This window comes from Mirounga angustirostris, unplaced genomic scaffold, assembly GCF_029215605.1.
Source record: "Mirounga angustirostris isolate CCGP_5_RB_7025 unplaced genomic scaffold, mMirAng1.0.hap1 SCAF_13, whole genome shotgun sequence".
Taxonomy (NCBI): Eukaryota; Metazoa; Chordata; class Mammalia; order Carnivora; family Phocidae; genus Mirounga; species Mirounga angustirostris.
The window spans coordinates 102,640,967-102,659,455 of NW_026991721.1; the positions used below are offsets into that span (position 1 = coordinate 102,640,967).

At 37.2% G+C, this 18,489-nt stretch overlaps 1 protein-coding gene across 12 annotated transcripts in view; it reads left to right on the forward strand.

The window, feature by feature from the left end:
- The window catches only part of RDX (radixin), a 98,065-nt gene that overhangs the window by 63,913 nt on the left and 15,663 nt on the right, over positions 1-18,489 (forward strand). For 11 of the 12 annotated variants that reach the window (XM_064577472.1, XM_064577466.1, XM_064577465.1 and 8 more), the window contains 2 exons: positions 4,987-5,229; positions 7,559-10,088. In XM_064577472.1, the coding sequence (XP_064433542.1) occupies positions 4,987-5,229; positions 7,559-7,723 (408 nt within the window). In that variant the 3' untranslated portion in view covers positions 7,724-10,088. Of the gene's footprint in view, positions 1-4,986; positions 5,230-7,558; positions 10,089-18,489 lie in introns of those variants that run through there. The other variant, XM_064577473.1, reaches the window with a different exon arrangement.

Genomic DNA, 18,489 nt, shown 5'->3' on the forward strand with positions numbered 1-18,489 from the left:
TGAATGACTTCATTGTTTGATACTTGTATATATTGTGAAATGAGTTAACACCCATCACCAAATATAATGACAAATTTTTTTTCTTGTCATGAAGACTTTTAAGATTTACTCTCTTAGCAGCTTTCAACTTTCAAGTATACTATGCACTATTATTAACTGTAGTCTCCATGCTATTTGTACATTACATCCCCATGACTTATTTATCTTACAACTGGGAGTTTGTACCTTTTTTTTTTTTTTTAGATTTTATTTATTTATTTGAGATAGAGAGCAAGCACGAGTGGGGGAAGGGTAGAGAATCTCTAGCCGACTCCCCATTGTGTGCGGAGCGCAACATGGGGCTTGATCCTAGGACCACGAGATCATGACTTGAGCCGAAGTCAGACACTTAACCGACTGAGCCATCCAGGCGCCCTGGGAGTTGGTACTTTTTAAGCCCTTCTCCCATTTGCCCACTCCCCACCCTCCCTGCCATCCCCCACTTCTGATAACAAGGAATTTGTTGTCTGTATCCATGAGCTCTCTTTAATTTTTTTACATTTACATATAAACATATGGTATTTGTCTCTGATTTATTTCACTTTGCATAATACCGTCAAGTTCCATCTATGTAGACACAGATAGCAAGATTTTCTTTTTTATGGCTGAATAATATTCATGTGTATGTGTACACCACACTTTCTTGACCCATTCATTCATCGATGGATGCTTAGGTTACTTTGTATCTTGGCTATTGTAAAGAAGGCTGCAGTGAAACATGATTGTATGTATCTTTTTAAGTTATGTTTTCATTTTTGGGGGATAAATACCTAGAAGTGGAATTGCTAGGTAATAATGGTAGTTCTATTTTTAATTTTTTGAAGAACCTCTGTAGTGTTTTCCATAGTGGTTGCACCAATTTACATACTCAGTAATAGTGGACGCAGGTTCCCTTTTCTCCATAACCTTGACAACGCTTGCTATTTCTTATCTTTTTGATAATAGCCATTTTGAGCCATTTTGAGGTGGTAGCTCATTGTGGTTTTGATTTACATTTCCATGTTGATTAGTGATGTTGAGCACCTGTTTCATGTACCTGTTGGCCATCTGTATATCTTCTATGGAAAAATATCCATTCAGATCCTCCGCCCATTTTTTAATCAGATTGTTTTTTAACTGTTAAGTTATATGAGTTCCTTATATATTTGGATGTATGATTTGTAAATATTTTCTCCCATTCAGTAGGTTGACTTTTCTTATTTTTGGTGGTTTCCTTTGCTGTGCAGAAGCTTTTTAGTTTGATGTAGTCCCACTTATTTTTGCTTTTTAACTTTACTTTTGGTGTCAAATCCAAAAAATCATTGCCAAGACCAATGTCAGGTAGCTTGCTCTGTATGTTTTCTTTTAGGAGTATGATTTTAGGTCTTAGGTTCAAATCTGTGATCATTTTGGGTTGATAATTTTGTATGGTGTAAGATAGTGGTCTAGTTTTCATTCTTATGTATATGGCTGTCCAGTTTTCCCAACACCCAGTTATTGAAGGGACTGTCCTTTCCCCATTGCATATTCTTGGCTGCTTCATTGTAAATTAATTGATTATATTTGTGTGATTTATTCCTGGGCAGAATGTATTCAAAATTGACCCCAAATCTTTTATAGCTAATTTGTCAGGCCAGTGTCCTTTGGACTTTGCATTGCATATGTTTGCTCTAAGTCTCTTTTAAAGTAGGACAGGTCTTTTTATGATACTGAATTATTGGAAGGACCTGGAGATTGTCCCTTCTCCTTTGTCTGGTTGCTTCCTCATGGTGTTATTCAGCTTGTCCTTTAACAATATTTCCTGTAAACTGGAAAATAGACCTAAAAACTTGAAGGAGTCGGGGCACCTGGGTGGCTCAATCGGTTAAGCGTCTGCCTTCGGCTCAGGTCATGATCCCAGAGTCCTGGGATCGAGCTCCGCGTGGGGCTCCCTGCTGAGCAGGGAGCCTGCTTCTCCCTCTCCCTCTGCCTGCAGCTCCCTCTGCTTGTGCTCTCTCTCTTCCTCTCTGTCAAATAAATAAATAAAATCTTTAAAAAATTAAAAATAATAATAAAATAAAAACTTGAAGGATTCAAGTTAAAAAGTTTTTGGCTGTGATGCCTCATAGGTGAGACCACCATATAATTTATCACCCAAATTAGAATATATATATATTTTTTACCATTTTATTTTTTTTAATTTTATTATGTTAATCACCATACATTACATCATTAGCTTTTGATGTAGTGTTCCATGATTCATTGTGTGCGTGTAACACCCAGTGCTCCATTCAATACGAGCCCTCTTTAATGCCCATCACCAGGCTAACCCATCCCCCCACCCCCCTCCCGTCTAGAACCCTCAGTTTGTTTCTCAGAGTCCACAGTCTCTCATGGTTCATCTCCCCCTCCGATTTCCCCCCCTTCGTTTTTCCCTTCTTACTGTCTTCTTTTTTTTTTAACATATAATGTATTATTTGTTTCAGAGGTAAAGGTCTGTGATTCAACAGTCCTACACAATTCACAGCGCTCACCAAAGCACGTACCCTTCCCAATGTCTTATCACCCAGCCACCCCATCCCTCCCACCCCCCACCACTCCCACCCCCCACCACTCCAGCAACCCTCAGTTTGTTTCCTGAGATTAAGAATTCCTCATATCAGTGAGATCATATGATACATGTCTTTCTCTGATTGACTTATTTCGCTCAGCATAATACCCTCCAGTTCCATTCACATCATTGCAAATGGCAAGATTTCATTCCTTTTGATGGCTGCATAATATTCCTGTGTGTGTGTGTGTGTGTGTGTGTGTGTGTGTGTGTGAGAGAGAGAGAGAGAGAGAGAGAGAGAGAGAGACACATCTTCTTTTATTTACTTCTTTTTTTTTTTTTTTTAAAGATTTTATTTATTTGACAGAGACACAGCGAGAGAGAGGGAACACAGCAGGGGGAGTGGGAGAGGGAGAAGCAGGCTTCCCACTGAGCAAGGAGCCCAGTGCGGGGCTCGATCCCAGGACCCTTGGGATCATGACCTGAGCCAAAGGCAGACGCTTAACGACGGAGCCACCCAGGCGCCCCCTCACCACATCGTCTTTATCCATTCATCTGTCAGTGGACATCTTGGCTCTTTCCATAGTTTGGCTATTGTGAACATTGCTGCTATAAACATCGGGGTGCACGTACCCCTTCGGATCACTACATTTGTATCTTTGGGGTAAATACCCAGTAGTGCAAATTGCTGGTTCGTAGGGTAGCTCTATTTTCAACTTTTTGAGGAACCTCCATACTGCTTTCTAGAGTGGTCGCACCAGCTTGCATTCCCACCAACAGTGTAGGAGGGTTCCCCTTTCTCCACATCCCCGCCAACATCTGTCGTTTCCTGACTTGTTATTTTTAGCCATTCTGACTGGTGTGAGGTGGTCTCTCATTGAGGTTTTGATTTGGATTTCCGTGATGCCGAGCGATGTTGAGCAATTTTTCATGTGTCTGTTGGCCATTTGGATGTCTTTGGAAAAATGTCTGTTTATGTCTTCTGCCCATTTCTTGATTGGATCATTTGTTCTTTGGGTGTTGAGTTTGATAAGTTCTTTATAGATTTTGGATACTAGCCCCACACAAAAATAGACTGAAATGGTTGAAAGACCTAAATGTGAGACAGGAGTCCATCAAAATCCTAAAGGAGAACACAGGCAGCAACCTCTTCGACCTCAGCCGCAGCAGCTTCTTCCTAGAAACATCTCCAAAGGCAAGGGAAGCAAGGGCAAAAATGAACTATTGGGACTTCATCAAGATAAAAAGCTTTTGCACAGCAAAAGAAACAGTCAACGAAACCAAAAGACAAGCGACAGAATGGGAGAAGATATTTGCAAATGACATATCAGATAAAGGGCTAGAATATATTTTAGAGTGAAAGGTATTATTAATAATTATACCAGGGCAACATTGTAAAGCAGGACTTTTCTAGGCAAACGAACACAATATAGCACCCGAGCAGTTGGTAATGTTGGATACTTCCTGTTGTATCATCTCAGAAAACATTTACTATCTGGTTAACCTACCATTAGTGATTTTATTTTTTTTTTTTTTAATTTTTTTATTCTTATGTTAATCCCCTTACATTACAACATTAGTTTTAGATGAAGTGTTCCATGATTCATTGTTTGTGCACAACACCCAGTGCTCCATGCAGAATGTGCCCTCCTAAATACCCACCACCAGGCTAACCCATCCTCCCACCCCCCTCCCCTCTAGAACCCTGTTTGTTTTTCAGAGTCCATCGTCTCTCATGGTTCGTCTACCCCTCCGATTTCCCCCGCTTCATTCTTCCCCTCCCGCTACCTTCTTCTTCTTTTTTTTTTTTTCTTAACATATATTGCATTATTTGTTTCAGAGGTACAGATCTGAGATTCAACAGTCTTGCACAATTCACAGCGCTTACCAGAGCACATACACTCCCCAGTGTCTATCACCCAGTCCCCCCATCCCTCCCACCCCACCCCCCACTCCAACAACACTCAGTTTGTTTCCTGCAATTAAGAATTCCTCATATCAGTGAGATCATATGATACATGTCTTTCTCTGTTTGACCATTAGTGATTTTAATTGATCACTGGATTAGAGTAATGATGGTCTGATTCCTCCATTGACTAGTGACATGCTCCCCCTTGTGGCTAAAATGTGATCTCTTAGATGTGGCATTCTTTGGCATTTTACTAATATCATTTCTCATCAACCCATTTGTATAACAATTTTAGCAATATTTGATCATTCTTGCCAGAATTAACAATTTTATTAGGTTTTGCAAAGTGATGTATTTTAATTCTTCCACTCCTACTTGCTGGCATTCCTTATAAAAACAGAGCTTTCATCAGTAAGGCTTGTTTTCATTACCCTGAAATACAGTTTCTTTTGGGAAGGAAGGATAACTTGATTCTTTTAATTACCAATTTTCAAAGGAAGTTGCTGATAAACTTATTTTTAATGTTCAGGCTTTTGCAGCCCAGGAAGATTTGGAAAAGACTAAAGAAGAACTAAAAACTGTGATGTCTGCCCCCCCTCCACCTCCACCACCACCAGTCGTTCCTCCAACAGAAAATGAACACGATGAGCATGATGAGAATAATGCTGAAGCTAGCGCTGAATTATCAAATGATGGGGTGATGAACCACCGAAGTGAAGAGGAACGTGTAACAGAAACTCAAAAAAATGAGCGTGTTAAGAAGCAACTCCAGGTATTTAAAATTTGCAGTTGTGTGCACATTTATAATACAGTTAGCATTTCCCCCATTTATTAAGACAAACTTATTAAAAAGAACATTTGATTTTTTGTATTTATATATATATATGTATATTTATAGATATATTATGTTCAATTAGTACATCATTAGTTTTTGATGTAGTGTTCAGCAATTCATCAGTTGCGTGTAACACCCAATGCTTATCACATCACGTGCCCTCCTCAATACCCATCACCCAGTTACTCCATCCCCCCATCCCCCTCCCTTTAGCAACCCTCAGTTTGTTTCCTGGAGTCCAGAGTCTCTCATGGTTTGTCTCCCTCTCTGATTTCTTCCCATTCAATTTTCCCTCCCTTCCCCTGTGGTTCTCTGCACTATTCCTTACGTTCCACATATGAGTGAAACCATATGATAATTGTCTTTCTCTGCTTGACTTATTTCACTTAGCATAATCCCCTCCAGTTCCATCCATGTCAGTGCAAATGGTGGGTATTCATCCTTTCTGATGACTGAGTAATATTCCATTGTATATATGGACCACATCTTCTTTATCCATTCATCTGTTGAAGGACATCTCAGCTCTTTCCACAGTTTGGTTGTTGTGGACATTGCTGCTATGAACATTGGGGTGCAGGTGCCCCTTCTTTTCACTACATTTGTATCTTTGGGGTAAAGTAGTACAATTGCTGGGTCGTAGGATAGCTCTATTTTTAACATCCGGAGGAACCTCCATACCGTTTTCCAGAGTGGCTGCACCAGTTTGCATTCCCACCAACAGTGTAAGAGGGTTCCCCTTTCTCTGCATCCTCACCAACATTTGTTGTTACCTGTCTTATTAATTTTTGCCATTCTAACTGGTGTAAGGTTAGGTATCTCATTGTGGTTTTGATTTGTATTTCCCTGATGGCTAGTGGTGGTGAACATTTTTTCATGTGTCTGTTAGTCATTTGTATGTCTTCTTTGGAGAAGTGTCTGTTCATGTCTTCTGCCCATTTATTGACTGGATTATTTGTTTTTTGGGTATTGAGTATGAGAAGGTCTTTTTTTTTTTTTTTTTTTTAAGATTTTATTATTTATTTGACAGACAGAGAGGGAACACAAGCAGGGGGAGTGGGAGAGGGAGAAGCAGGCTTCCCGCCGAGCAGGGAGCCCGATGTGGGACTCGATCCCAGGACCCTGGGATCATGACCTGAGCAGAAGGCAGACGCTTAACGACTGAGCCACCCAGGCACCCCGAGAAGTTCTTTATAGAAGAACATTTGATTTTTTTTTTTTTTTAAGCCTTTACCAGTAGCTGGCCTTGTGGTTGGTTTGTGAGTGCTTGGCCTACAGCCACCTTGTTTCATTTCTTCCATTGTAGCAAATGTTTGTTAGCTTTCCGCGATTAAGCCTTAAGTGGTAAGTTAATCTTTAATTATAGCTTGACTCAACATTAAAAGGTAGGAAGTATTTTAATGTTATCTTTAAAAGACAAATTTAGTTTTTAACTAGTGAAGTCTACATTTAAAACGATAGATTTCCTGTATGACATTACTTAATCTGAATTATTTGTTCACATTTTATAATGGCAAAAGGTCAGTTTATTAAAAGCACATAATTAGATCAAAATAGGAAATTTTAACTTTATTAGATCTTTTTTCCAGGTAAGTTCTCTAATTTTTTAATTGGTGAAATCTTCAAATATTAATAAAAAAGTGATGGGAGAGTTTTTTGGTTTTTTTTTTTTTAAAGATTTTATTTATTTATTTGACAGAGAAAGACACAGCGAGAGAGGGAACACAAAAGGGGAGTGGGAGAGGGAGAAGCAGAGCAGACTCCCTGCCGAGCAGGGAGCCCGATGCGGGACTCGATCCCGGGACTCCAGGATCATGACCTGAGCCGAAGGCAGTCGCTTAACCAGCTGAGCCACCCAGGCGCCCGGGAGAGTTTTAATAAATACATTAAGACTGGAGAAAGTTTCTCTTGTGGCATAGATTTTAGATCTTAAAATAGCATTCTGTAATGTCTCCATTGAACGTTTTTTTGTAAGTCATTTCAAGTATTGTATGAGAAAATTAAGGAAATGTAGAATAATACACAAAATCATCATGGTTGATGAGTGTAGAAGTAAAAGACAATGGGGGTATTCCTCCCTCACCACTGCCTCTACTTTGACTACAAGTAAAACAGAGTTACACACTTTAAAGAAAAAGATGCGACAATGGGAATTTTAATATACGAAAATGTAAGATTTGTGGTGTATTTTTGTCTTTAAACCTTTTTCATAAACTTTTTAAAGTCTGCGAAAAAAATAATAGTCATTTTTTTCTATTTTTAAATATAGGCACTAAGTTCAGAATTAGCCCAAGCCAGAGATGAAACCAAGAAGACACAAAATGATGTTCTTCACGCTGAGAATGTTAAAGCGGGCCGTGATAAGTACAAGACTCTGCGGCAGATCCGACAAGGCAACACCAAGCAGCGGATTGATGAGTTTGAAGCCATGTGAGAGCTGTTATTTTGCATACATGTTCTGCATAAGCTGAACCACCAACAGAGAAAAGCAGGCCTTTGCAGATGTGATGGAACGCATCCCACCTTGCCAAAGCCCTGACACCAGTTGACTGTGGTGGCTAAAGACGTCCTTGAGGGGAGTGCTTCAGCATTAAGGCAGTGTGGCGTCATGCTTGATTTTCTGTTCCTTTGGGGCCAGGGAGTGGAGGACAGCGTTCCATCGCCTCCTGTCACATTTTCAGTTTCCATTGTTTTTTTCTGTTGGAGACTAATACTAAGGATCATGTCTGACAAATGTGTATGTGTGATTTCAGCACTTTGTACAGGTCAAAGGTTGATGGTGACTTAATGAGCGTTTAGCTAGAGTGCTGTGTTTTCTTTTGCCCCTTCCATATTCTGCGTGTATTTCCACATTCTGTCTCACTCATATTTCCTTGGCGTGCACTTCTCCTGTCTTGCTGTGCTGATAGCCATGATTCTGCTATCATACAGATCACTGGCTTGGTTAAAATGAGGGTAGACAACAGGGTAGACAGTCTTTGATAATTGTGTAGAAGACAGCCATGAATCATGAAAAGGATTAGAATATTTAACAGTGTATCATGCAGCTGGTGGTTAATGTTTTTAAGTCCCAATTTAATTATATTATTGGATATTTGATATTTGCTTACTTAATTACAGTCATCTTTGAGAGCTGAACTGATTGGTGTTTCATCTCCTGTCATCCTTTGGTTCACAAAGGTGTAGACAGCAGGTAGTAGTTAGCCGAGGAGAATTTATTGATGTAACACTACCTGCAAATAATAATTGTCTCTGGAAGATTAAAAAGTCCGTTCTTTCATAGACTGATTTAGACAGATGTTTAATTAAAAAAAAATCATTTGTTGGTAATTTATTGTAATCATTTAAAAAGAAAACCCTGGACCTTTCTGGAAGGGCAGCATATGAAAACATGAGTCCCAAAGAGGGAACAGTATTACTACCTCACTACTACACCTGTGGTGACTGGTTGTTCCGACCCAGTGGAGTATTTCTGAGATTTCTTTTCCTTCAGAATATCTTAGAGTGCTAAATTTTTAACTGCCTTTTTGTTGAGCTTAGTTGTGGGACTCTGATTTATATTAAAATTGTAAGCTCTTGCTGGTATACTATCTTCCTGGAGGGGTGTTGTATGTCCGAGGGAGAGAGAGAGAGAGAGTGTGTGTGTGTGTGTGTTGAGAGAGAGATTTGCCCTTGTAGCATATGAACGTCTCTACCTTCATTTCTTGATATAATTGTTACATAGTCATTTTAGCAGATTTGGTTCCTAAATCATTGTTTATTTTTTTCATTCTCTAACTAAAAATACTTAAATTTGGTTTGTTAATCCTATTTTAGAAATTATAATTTTAGGTTATATTGAGTTCAGTTATGTCTTAAGAAATCTTTCCAGTTTGAAAGATGTTCTAATATTCACCTGTTCTAATATTTTCTTCATTGTAAAACATCTAGACTTGGAGATAAGGAAAGCCTTGTTTTCTCTGTGTGGTTCAGCTCCTTTTCATTTGGTATTATGCAGTCAAATTTACATTTATCTATTAAAATTGCCATTTTGTTAAGCATTTTTCATGCACAGTAGATTCAAGTTGTGTCTGAAAATATCTCTTGTGCTTTTTTGATTTTGCTGACTATAAAAGGATTAATCTGGGCAGACATATGAAAAGGAAAGGTTTCATTTAATATATTTTTTGGGACTTTGTAGGACAAAAGATAACTGGTTAATAACCTTGAAGTGACTGTTGTATGGTGGTTGTGCACATGCTTCAGAAGACTGCGGAAGAGAATATTTCTCCTTGTAGCACATTAGAAGAATAGATGGTGAACTCTGCTTTTCATGCTTCAAAGCATAAGTGTTCACTTTTCCAAAGCATCAAAGCCATTGCCATAATAAGTGACAACTTGGACCGCCATTGGATTTTTATTAATTTTCTACATTTTGAATTGTGTGCACTACCATTGCTACATCAGTTTGATATCAGTGTTGAAAAACTACCAGTTATATTTGCTGTTTATAATCTATTTGTAGATTAGGATTAAAATGGATATAATCCATTTTTAAAGCTGTGTGAATTTTTCTAAACAGGAGCAACTATTTGCAATATGGGTTTTCATAGTGATTAAACCAGTTATAACTCTTATTAGTTGAGAGCACATGTTCATATAGCAATGTAAAATATATTAATGAGTATTTGATAAATTCCAACAGGCTTTTACCATTAGCATAATTTTGTGTTGTACAATTAAGTTACCGTTACATCTATAATTTTGGATAACATTCATTGGTTAACAATAAAGTGACAAAAGCTCATGCCTTCAAGGTCCACTGTTGTTATTTAACATGGAGTTTTTGTATATTTCTGAAAATTATAATCTTTATTAGACCCATGAATCATCACATCTTAAAAATGAGAAATGGATAGGGAAAAATTTCAAAATCCTCATAGATTTATTTACCCCCAAATTATACCTCTTTTGGTATGGAAGTAATAGTGATTGTTAATTTTGTGAAAAATTAAATTGTTAACTTTCTTGATAACAGAAAATCATGTAGGATTTCTGGTCATTGCTTTAATTGTATATTGTTTATAGTTTCTTTTTCCTAAGGAAGATACAGTTTCATTGTCATTGATTAATCTTGCTATTAAAATACTAATGTTCTTTAAAGAACTATATACTAAGTGCATTTATTTAAATACATATTTTTATTTTAAAGTGACATTACAGTGCAGTTACCATAAATCTAGAAGGTTATTATCTTTTTAAAATCTTCTTCCTGATTTTTAACATAGAGATTCTTCTTCTTAAATAAGTCATAAATCTTCTAAAAGGAAAAGCTGGGTGTCTGCTCAGTTTATAGTAATACTTAACTGTCACTTTGTTATTTTTTTCTCAAAGGCAGGTAGTGATTTCTTTATTCCAATCCTGTCAGAAAAGAAAGGGGAATTTCATAGGATTGCTTTATATCTGATTAGAGTTTTTCTTTAAGAACTAGAATTACCACTGAAAACGTTATCTTAAACTATATTGGAACTCTCACTCCTGGTGATCATTAGGAAAGAATTTCAATATTAGTGTTAGGATTAAAAATAAAAAATGCCCACTACTTCCTATCTCAATTTTTATTACCTTGTTGATTAGTGATGTTTGTAGAAATGAAGTTAAAAACTTTTTAGATCCAAAAGCATCCCATTCTATGTATGCATGAGATAGACAATTGGTCTTTTTAAAATCTAAAGCTATAAACTTATAAGCTTTAAGTTTAAGGAATTATAGCCTTTATCATTAATTTGTTGAACTGATTTAGTAAACCAAAATGTAGATATCCTTAAGGATAAGGGAAATCTTTTGAATAGGGAGCTATCCTGGTAGACCCCTTCCTCTTTTAAGTTTGTTCTAAATGAGCAGAAGTTAACCATTTTCTTATTCTGCACTTCATTTTTGTCATTAGAAGATAATTAAACGTAGTGGTTTATCATGTAAAAGGACAACATTCTAGTACATTTCAAAAGCTCAGTGGATTCTGCAGATGTTCTGATAACTTCATGAAACGTCAAGGCAATCCTCACATTCTACATGGTGGTGAGGAGACCTTGGCTCACATAGTGTTTCACATATTTATCACATTCTCATCCTTGACTTTTCCAATTAAAAAATCTTAACTCCCATTTTTTCTCAGTGGACCTACATCTTAATACATCCATCTTTCAAGATTTTAAGAACTGCCATTTTCCTTCCAGAAAGATCCTGACTCCTTGCTTTGTTGCCTCAGTATTTTGACTTCCCTTAAACTCTGTGATACAAGAGTTATCTGATTTCAGATTACATATACTGCTTTAGGAGTTGGAGTATCCATCATTTAACCACAGAATTTTAAGGTTAAAAGTCATGACTGAGATAATTACCCAATGGCACATCTTTTAAATTCAGGTTTATGTTTGGCTCTGGAGTTTTACAGATTCTAATTTAAAGACCTTTATTTAGCCACTACGTTTTTATATGCTATACCCTAGGATATGGTAGCAAGATTAGAATGATGGTGACTCTTTGTTTTGGCCTATCTTAAAATGTGGAAGTTCAATACTAATTTATCTTACCTCTTAGATCAGTTGCATTAATCTGATAAAATACTAGATTTCTTTTACGATGGCAGCATCACTTTGTTGATTCATGTTATTTGTATGCCCAGATTCCTCCGTGCTTATATGAAGTCAGTTGCTTTCATCCATGTATTATTTTTATTACTTGGTTCCAATTGTTCACTTTTATTTAATGATCATTTAAAAAATTAAGCTTCACTTTGATATTTATGCATGTCATTTCGTTTACTCCTAAAAGTAGTTATACTGGTTTTCGTTGCTGTTGACTAAATCTAAAGAGCCAATGTCTGTCTTCCTAGTGATAATACAGCATCAGAATCTCTGAGATTGATCCTTGGAAAAGTTCCTTTTGATAAAACATGGATTTATTATGTGAAATTCTTTGCTATGTTATAACGTATGCTGTGCTATCCCTTTTAATTTTTTTCAAGTTAAAATGTCTTATGTGTTAGACCTAGAAATGCATGTATGTTTTAGACTTAGAAGGCAATACCTCCTCCCTCCCTTTCCTTTGGTTTATACTGAAAAGTGTATGTAATTCAAGTTGCTGCTAGCACTGGAATCCTATATACCATCACTCCATTTATGTAATTGTTTACTTTAAAATTTTAGCTATTTTGGATAAAAGGTAAAATTGTATGTTGACAGAAACTACAACATAAAGAAGATGAGTAGAAGAAATTAACGAATAAGGGTGAGAATAAGAATACAGAGTAGAGTTTTTCAAGTTTGCTTATTATCTGATAAATTACTTAATTTTTATTGCATAGGTCGGATTTTAAACACTGTATTTAAAGATATCTTTTAAAAAGTGCCTAATTGCAAAAGTTTTTCTAACTTTATAGTAAAACTCATTTTATATCCTACTGACAAACCAGTCAAGCATAGTAATTAGTAATATTTGTATTAAATGTTAGGAAGTTTCATGGAGTCAGTTTTCATTTTAATCTTCATTTTTTTGTTAAAATATATATAACATAAAATTTACCATCTTAGCTATTTTCAAGTGTCCCATTCAATGACATTAACTACATTCATGTTGTACAGCTGTCGCCCCTATTCATCTCCAGGACTTTTTCATCATGCCGAACAGAATCTGTACCCTTAAAACACTCATTCCCATCCCTCTGTCTTCCTAGTCCCTGGTTACTATCACAATCCTACTTTCTGTGTTTCTGAATTTGACAACTTAGGTTACTCATAACGTTTGTCCTTTTGTGTCTGACTTCCTTCACTTAGCATAATGTTTTCAGGGCTTATCCATGTTATATGTATCAGAATTTCACTCTTTCTAAAGGCTGGATAATATCCCAGTGTGTATATATATATATATGCCACATTTTTTTAAACCCGTCAGTCAATGGATATTTAGATGGTTTCCACATTTTGACTTGTGAACGGTGCTGCTGTATGCACTGGTACACAAATACCTGTTCTAGCCCCAGTTTTCAGTTCTTTGGGGTACATATTCAGAAGTAGAATTGTTGAATCATGATCATCGTATGTTTAATTTTTTGAGAATTGCCATATTATCTGTGCAGCAACTGCACCATATTACATTCCCATCAGCAAATGCACAAGGGTTCCAGTTTCTCCACGTCCTCACCAACAATTGTTATTCTTTGTTTTGGAGAATGGCCATCCTAGTGGGTGAAGTGGTATCTCCTTGCAATTTTGATCATTTCCCTATGATGCGTTTCTCTGATACTGAACATCTTTTCATGTGCTTATTCACCAGATGTACACCTTCTTTGTGGAAGTGTTTGTGTTTTGTCTAGTTTTAAATTGAGTTGTTTGTTTTTGGTTGTTCTTGAGTTCTAGGAGTTCTTTATGCATTCTGGGTATTAATCCCTTGCCCGATAAAAGAATCGCAAATATTCTCTTCCATTCTGTGGGTTGTCTTTTCATGCTATTAGATAGTGTCCTTTGTTGCACAAAAGTGTTTAATTTTAATGACGTCAACTTATATTTTCTTTTGTTGCCTGTGCCTTTAATGTTCATTGTTTTTTAAAGAGAAAAACATTTTTTGATGAAGGTATTACTGAAAAGAGGCAAGGCAGAGAATGATTTTGTACAGTGGTTAGAGTCTATAAAGAGTGGGCTGTCTTGACTGGGATAGGAAATGTGATTTCACTGTGCACAGAGAACAGGATGGTGAAGCTAGGGTGGGCCGGGCCAGGGATTTAGGAAGCCCTGAATCCTGTGCTGAGGTAGTTTTAGTTTGATTTGAAGACATCTGGTGCTTTTTGGGAATGCAGTTACTAAGGGAACAATAACTAAACTTTGCTCCAGAGGAGAATTCATGCTGCTGTGTAAGGTGTACTAGAGAGTGTGGAATAAAAGGAAGGCTTAATAAAGAACTTCATATGTGGTAATCAGCCTGCAGAAAGGCTGTGGTCATGGTAAAGAATTACATTACTGCCTTCTGAGAACTTAAAGGAAATACCTAGATGTAATTTACTCTCATATTTGCTATGTGTAGTTAATATTTTTTCTTCTGCTTATTTTCCAAATGATCTCTTTGGGGACAGTTAAGACCTCTGTTTGTAATCTTTTATCCTTGACCTTGTGGAAAGAGGTTCTTCAGTGGCACAAAAAGAGAACCAGAAATGAAAGACATTTGAGAACAAATGGATTGGATTCTGAGTGCTAATTCCTGGTCTTACAATCTCTTGTACTCCCAGTTTTGTTTTGTTTTGTTTTGTTTTTAAGATGTCTTATTTTATTTATTATTTTACAGAGAGAGAGCGCATGCGGCGGTGGGAGCCAGAGGGAAAGGGAGAGTCGTAAGCAGACTCTGCACTGAGCACAGAGCCCGATGCTGGGCTCAGTCTCATAACCCCGCGATCATGACCTGAGCCAAAACCGAGAGTCTTAACTTACTGTGCCACCCAGGCGCCCCTGTACTCTAGTTTTATTAAGCAGTTTCAGAGTTCTGAATTAGATGGTCTGTTTCAGCATATTTCTCTGGAACCTGATTTAGACACTTAGATTACAGATGCATTGTCTTCCCCAAAGTGTAATGCCTGACCAAGGTTATTATCCATGTACTTTGAATCACTAATACTTGTTTATAGTTGAAAACTATTAATGCAGGGGCGCCTAGATGGCTCATTCGGTTAAGCATCTGCCTTCGGCTCAGGTCATGATCCCGGAGTCCTGGGATCAAGTCCCGCATCGGGCTCCCTGCTGAGGGGGAAATCTGCTTCTCCCTCTGCTCCTCCCCCAGCTCATGCTCTCTCTCTCTCTCTCCAATAAATAAATAAAATCTTAAAAAAAAAAAAAGAAAACTATTAATGCAGAGTATGCTTACCACAATTGTTGCATCAATATCATTTCTGCATCCAGTTGGTCTTGATAATGTAGTGACTGGAAGAAACTTAAAAGATTTTTAAAAATAAGTTTTAAGGAGTTAGAAAAATAGTTCTTTCAGATCATTATGAAGGGGTTGTATTACTTACCAAAACAACTCAGTGAAGATTATCTCAGAATATACACATGCAACTATTCACTGGCTGTGACAGCTTTGAACAACTTACTTTGGAAATTTCTGTAGGTTTTTAAAAGTTGAGATTTTACTTTTTTTTTTTTTTTTCTTTTTAAGATTTTATTTGCCCGAGAGAGAGAGCACAAGCAGGGGGAGCGGCAGAGGGAGAAGCAGGCTCCCCACTGAGCAAGGAGCCCGATGCGGGGTTCGATCCCAGGACCCTGGGATCATGACCTGAGCTGAAGGCAGACACTTAACTGACTGAGCCACCCAGGCATCCCAGAAGTTGAGATTTTAAAAGTTAAGATTTGAGTATGCCTCATCAATGTGGCTTTTGCTAGAGGTAGGACTTGATTCATCTGCTTATGCCCAAATGATAACATTAGGATTTTTCCTCCTTTTTGTTTTTTCTTGTTTTCCCCAGATAATTCCTAATACAACTTACTTCTCAATTTATAGGCCATAAAAGTTTTGGAATGTAAGTAAATACAATCTTTTGGTAGTCTAAGTTACAAGTGGATGGTTTTCCTCCTCCACCCACTTTAAGATATAATACCTTACCATTGTAGGTTAAATGTAGAATATTACAACTTTTCAATTTGTGTGTTTAAAAGTACTTTCTATCAGAAGACATTAAATCTTTCAGTGTATGCAAAAGGAAATCATAATTCAGTGCTGTGTTTACTTTTTAAATAGTATTTGCAAATGTGGTATCAAACAGTGTTTATAGTAAACCGTGGAATGAGAACCCAGAACCTTATCATCTGTATACTTTATAATCTAGTTTAATGTGCTGGGCCACATTCCAGTCCAGTATAAACTGATGCTTTAAGGATGTTTATAATTTGGGAGACATAGACATATAGACACAGACTATATATTAAAGGCTCTGCATCAAAATGTGTAGAAAATGTATTCATTGGAAAAGCAGTTTTGCATCTTTAGGGGGGATTATTGGCATTAACATTTTTGGGGTGTTCTCAAGCATTAGGAAGACTGGAAGCGACTATATCTTCTAGATTACTGGTCTGGTGTCTTCAGGTAAGAAAAATGTTCTCTACTGTCTTTTATTTTTGAGCCATTGTGCTTTAGGCCTTAGACATGAGAAATTTAAAAGGTTTTCAGTTTAATGGTGTTACGAAAGGAATGCCGAGTGGGAGACAAGGCAGTATGTTTTTTTTCCATAAAGTGGTAAAACTATTACAATATACTTACGCATTCATACTGCCATTCACTCTGCCAGGGATTTGCGGAGTGGTTACTGTTTCTGTAAAGCACTGTTTGGGGGATGGCGGAGAGCCTTTGACTCTGTTGTGTAAATTGAAGTGGAGTCATGGAGTTGAGACATGGGCCCAAACTGAGATGTAGAAAGTCAAGTAGTAAATAGCAGAAGAAAAGGTGCAATAAAATGTGCAGAAGTTAGTTGGGAGTTGAGTTAGAGGTTGCTTAGTAGGTGCTAATTAGCAAACAAGAAGCATGATATTGACTTGAGTGATCTGGCTGGGAAGTGTTTTCTCCATTTGTAAAATTACAGCAGCGTGGGGAGCAGGGAAGGTTATACATTCATCACGAGGCAGGGTAGCTAATACTTAGATTTGTTAGCTTGGTTCTCTGCCACTGAGGAGTTGCATATTCCTTAATATCCAATGTAAGTGTGTCCGATTTTCTTATAATGACAGTTTATTGAATATAAGCAACCTTATTAATAATGGTTTATATTAGAGTGGCCAGTATTGACACATAATTTAATATTAATGAAAGTTTTCATAGCCCTGTTAATAACTACTGTATTTAACTTGCTATCAAGTTAGCATTTTTTACTACAAAACTTTTTTTTTTTTTTTTAAGTAAATATTAGGATACATATTACCTCAAGCAGTATGGGTGGAATTTTCTTCTTTTTTTTTAAAAAAGATTTTATTTATTTATTCATGAGAGACAGAGAGAGAGGCAGAGGGAGAAGCAGGCTCTGGAGCCAAGGAGCAGGGAGCCCAACTCAGGACTCGATCCCAGGACCCTGAGATCATGACCTGAGTCGAAGGCAGACGCTTAACCATCTGAGCCACCCAGGCGCCCCGGGTAGAATTTTCTTCTGAAACTCTGGTTAATTGTGTTGAGTTTTGTAAATTTATAATGACAATAGCTTGTATCATAGCAAAGCCATCAGAAAACAGGTATTTCAGGATTTTTTGGTTACTTTTCTTTGGAGACTTCTTAAGCACTAAAATGGTCAAGTTATTGTCAGTTCCCTCCTTTTCTATTAAAAAAAAAAACTTTCACCATGCTTAAGCAAAATTTAAAAAACTAGAAAAGTGGTATTAAATTACAAATATTTTTAGGAAGTGTTTTTTTCATTGACTTCCAGTGTTACCATGTTGAAGTTGCCAAATTCTAAGGGTACTTTATACTATAGATGCTGCTTAGCTACTGTGACTACAGACTTATTTTAAAGAGTTAAATCATTAGAATTTAAAAAATACAAGTGATAGGTGAAACATGGCACAAGTCAGTAAATAGAGTAGGATAGCACTAAACAAACAGTAAGACTTCTTTCTGGGTCCTCTACTCCTCCAGCTCCTCCCAGAGGTCGCGGTTTCCACCTGCACCTCCTGCCCGAGGCGACCTGGATGTGTAGAAGCACGCGCGTCTTACGTACTTACTGTGGCTCATGTACGTCCGAGCCTTCTGCACACATGGTTGTGCACTTCTCACTGCGCACTGTATTTTGGAAATCATCACCTGTCAGTGCAGAAATACCGCAGCATTTCATTGTTCAGAAGCTCCATAGCTGCGGGTGAACATTTTCGTTTTTACCAACCCTTTGCCGTTATAAACAATACTGTCTTGTATTCATGCACAAACACTGCTTGTGTTTGATTCCAAGGAGTTGTGCTACAGCCTAGGGGATGAGGTAAGTTGACATAAGATCTTTTTTGTATTTTAGGTATTCCAAAATTGCAGGAAATTATTTTTTACTTAAGTGTTGTGGGTGTCCTTTTTACATTGAACAAATTTGAATAGTAATATGTGCTTATGGAAGTACCTTTAATAGGAAAATAGAACTTCTCCTCTCCATTAATTGGATTTCTGTATATCAGGTTTACTTAACAGGTAGGCGACCCAGCTGTAATGGTCTTA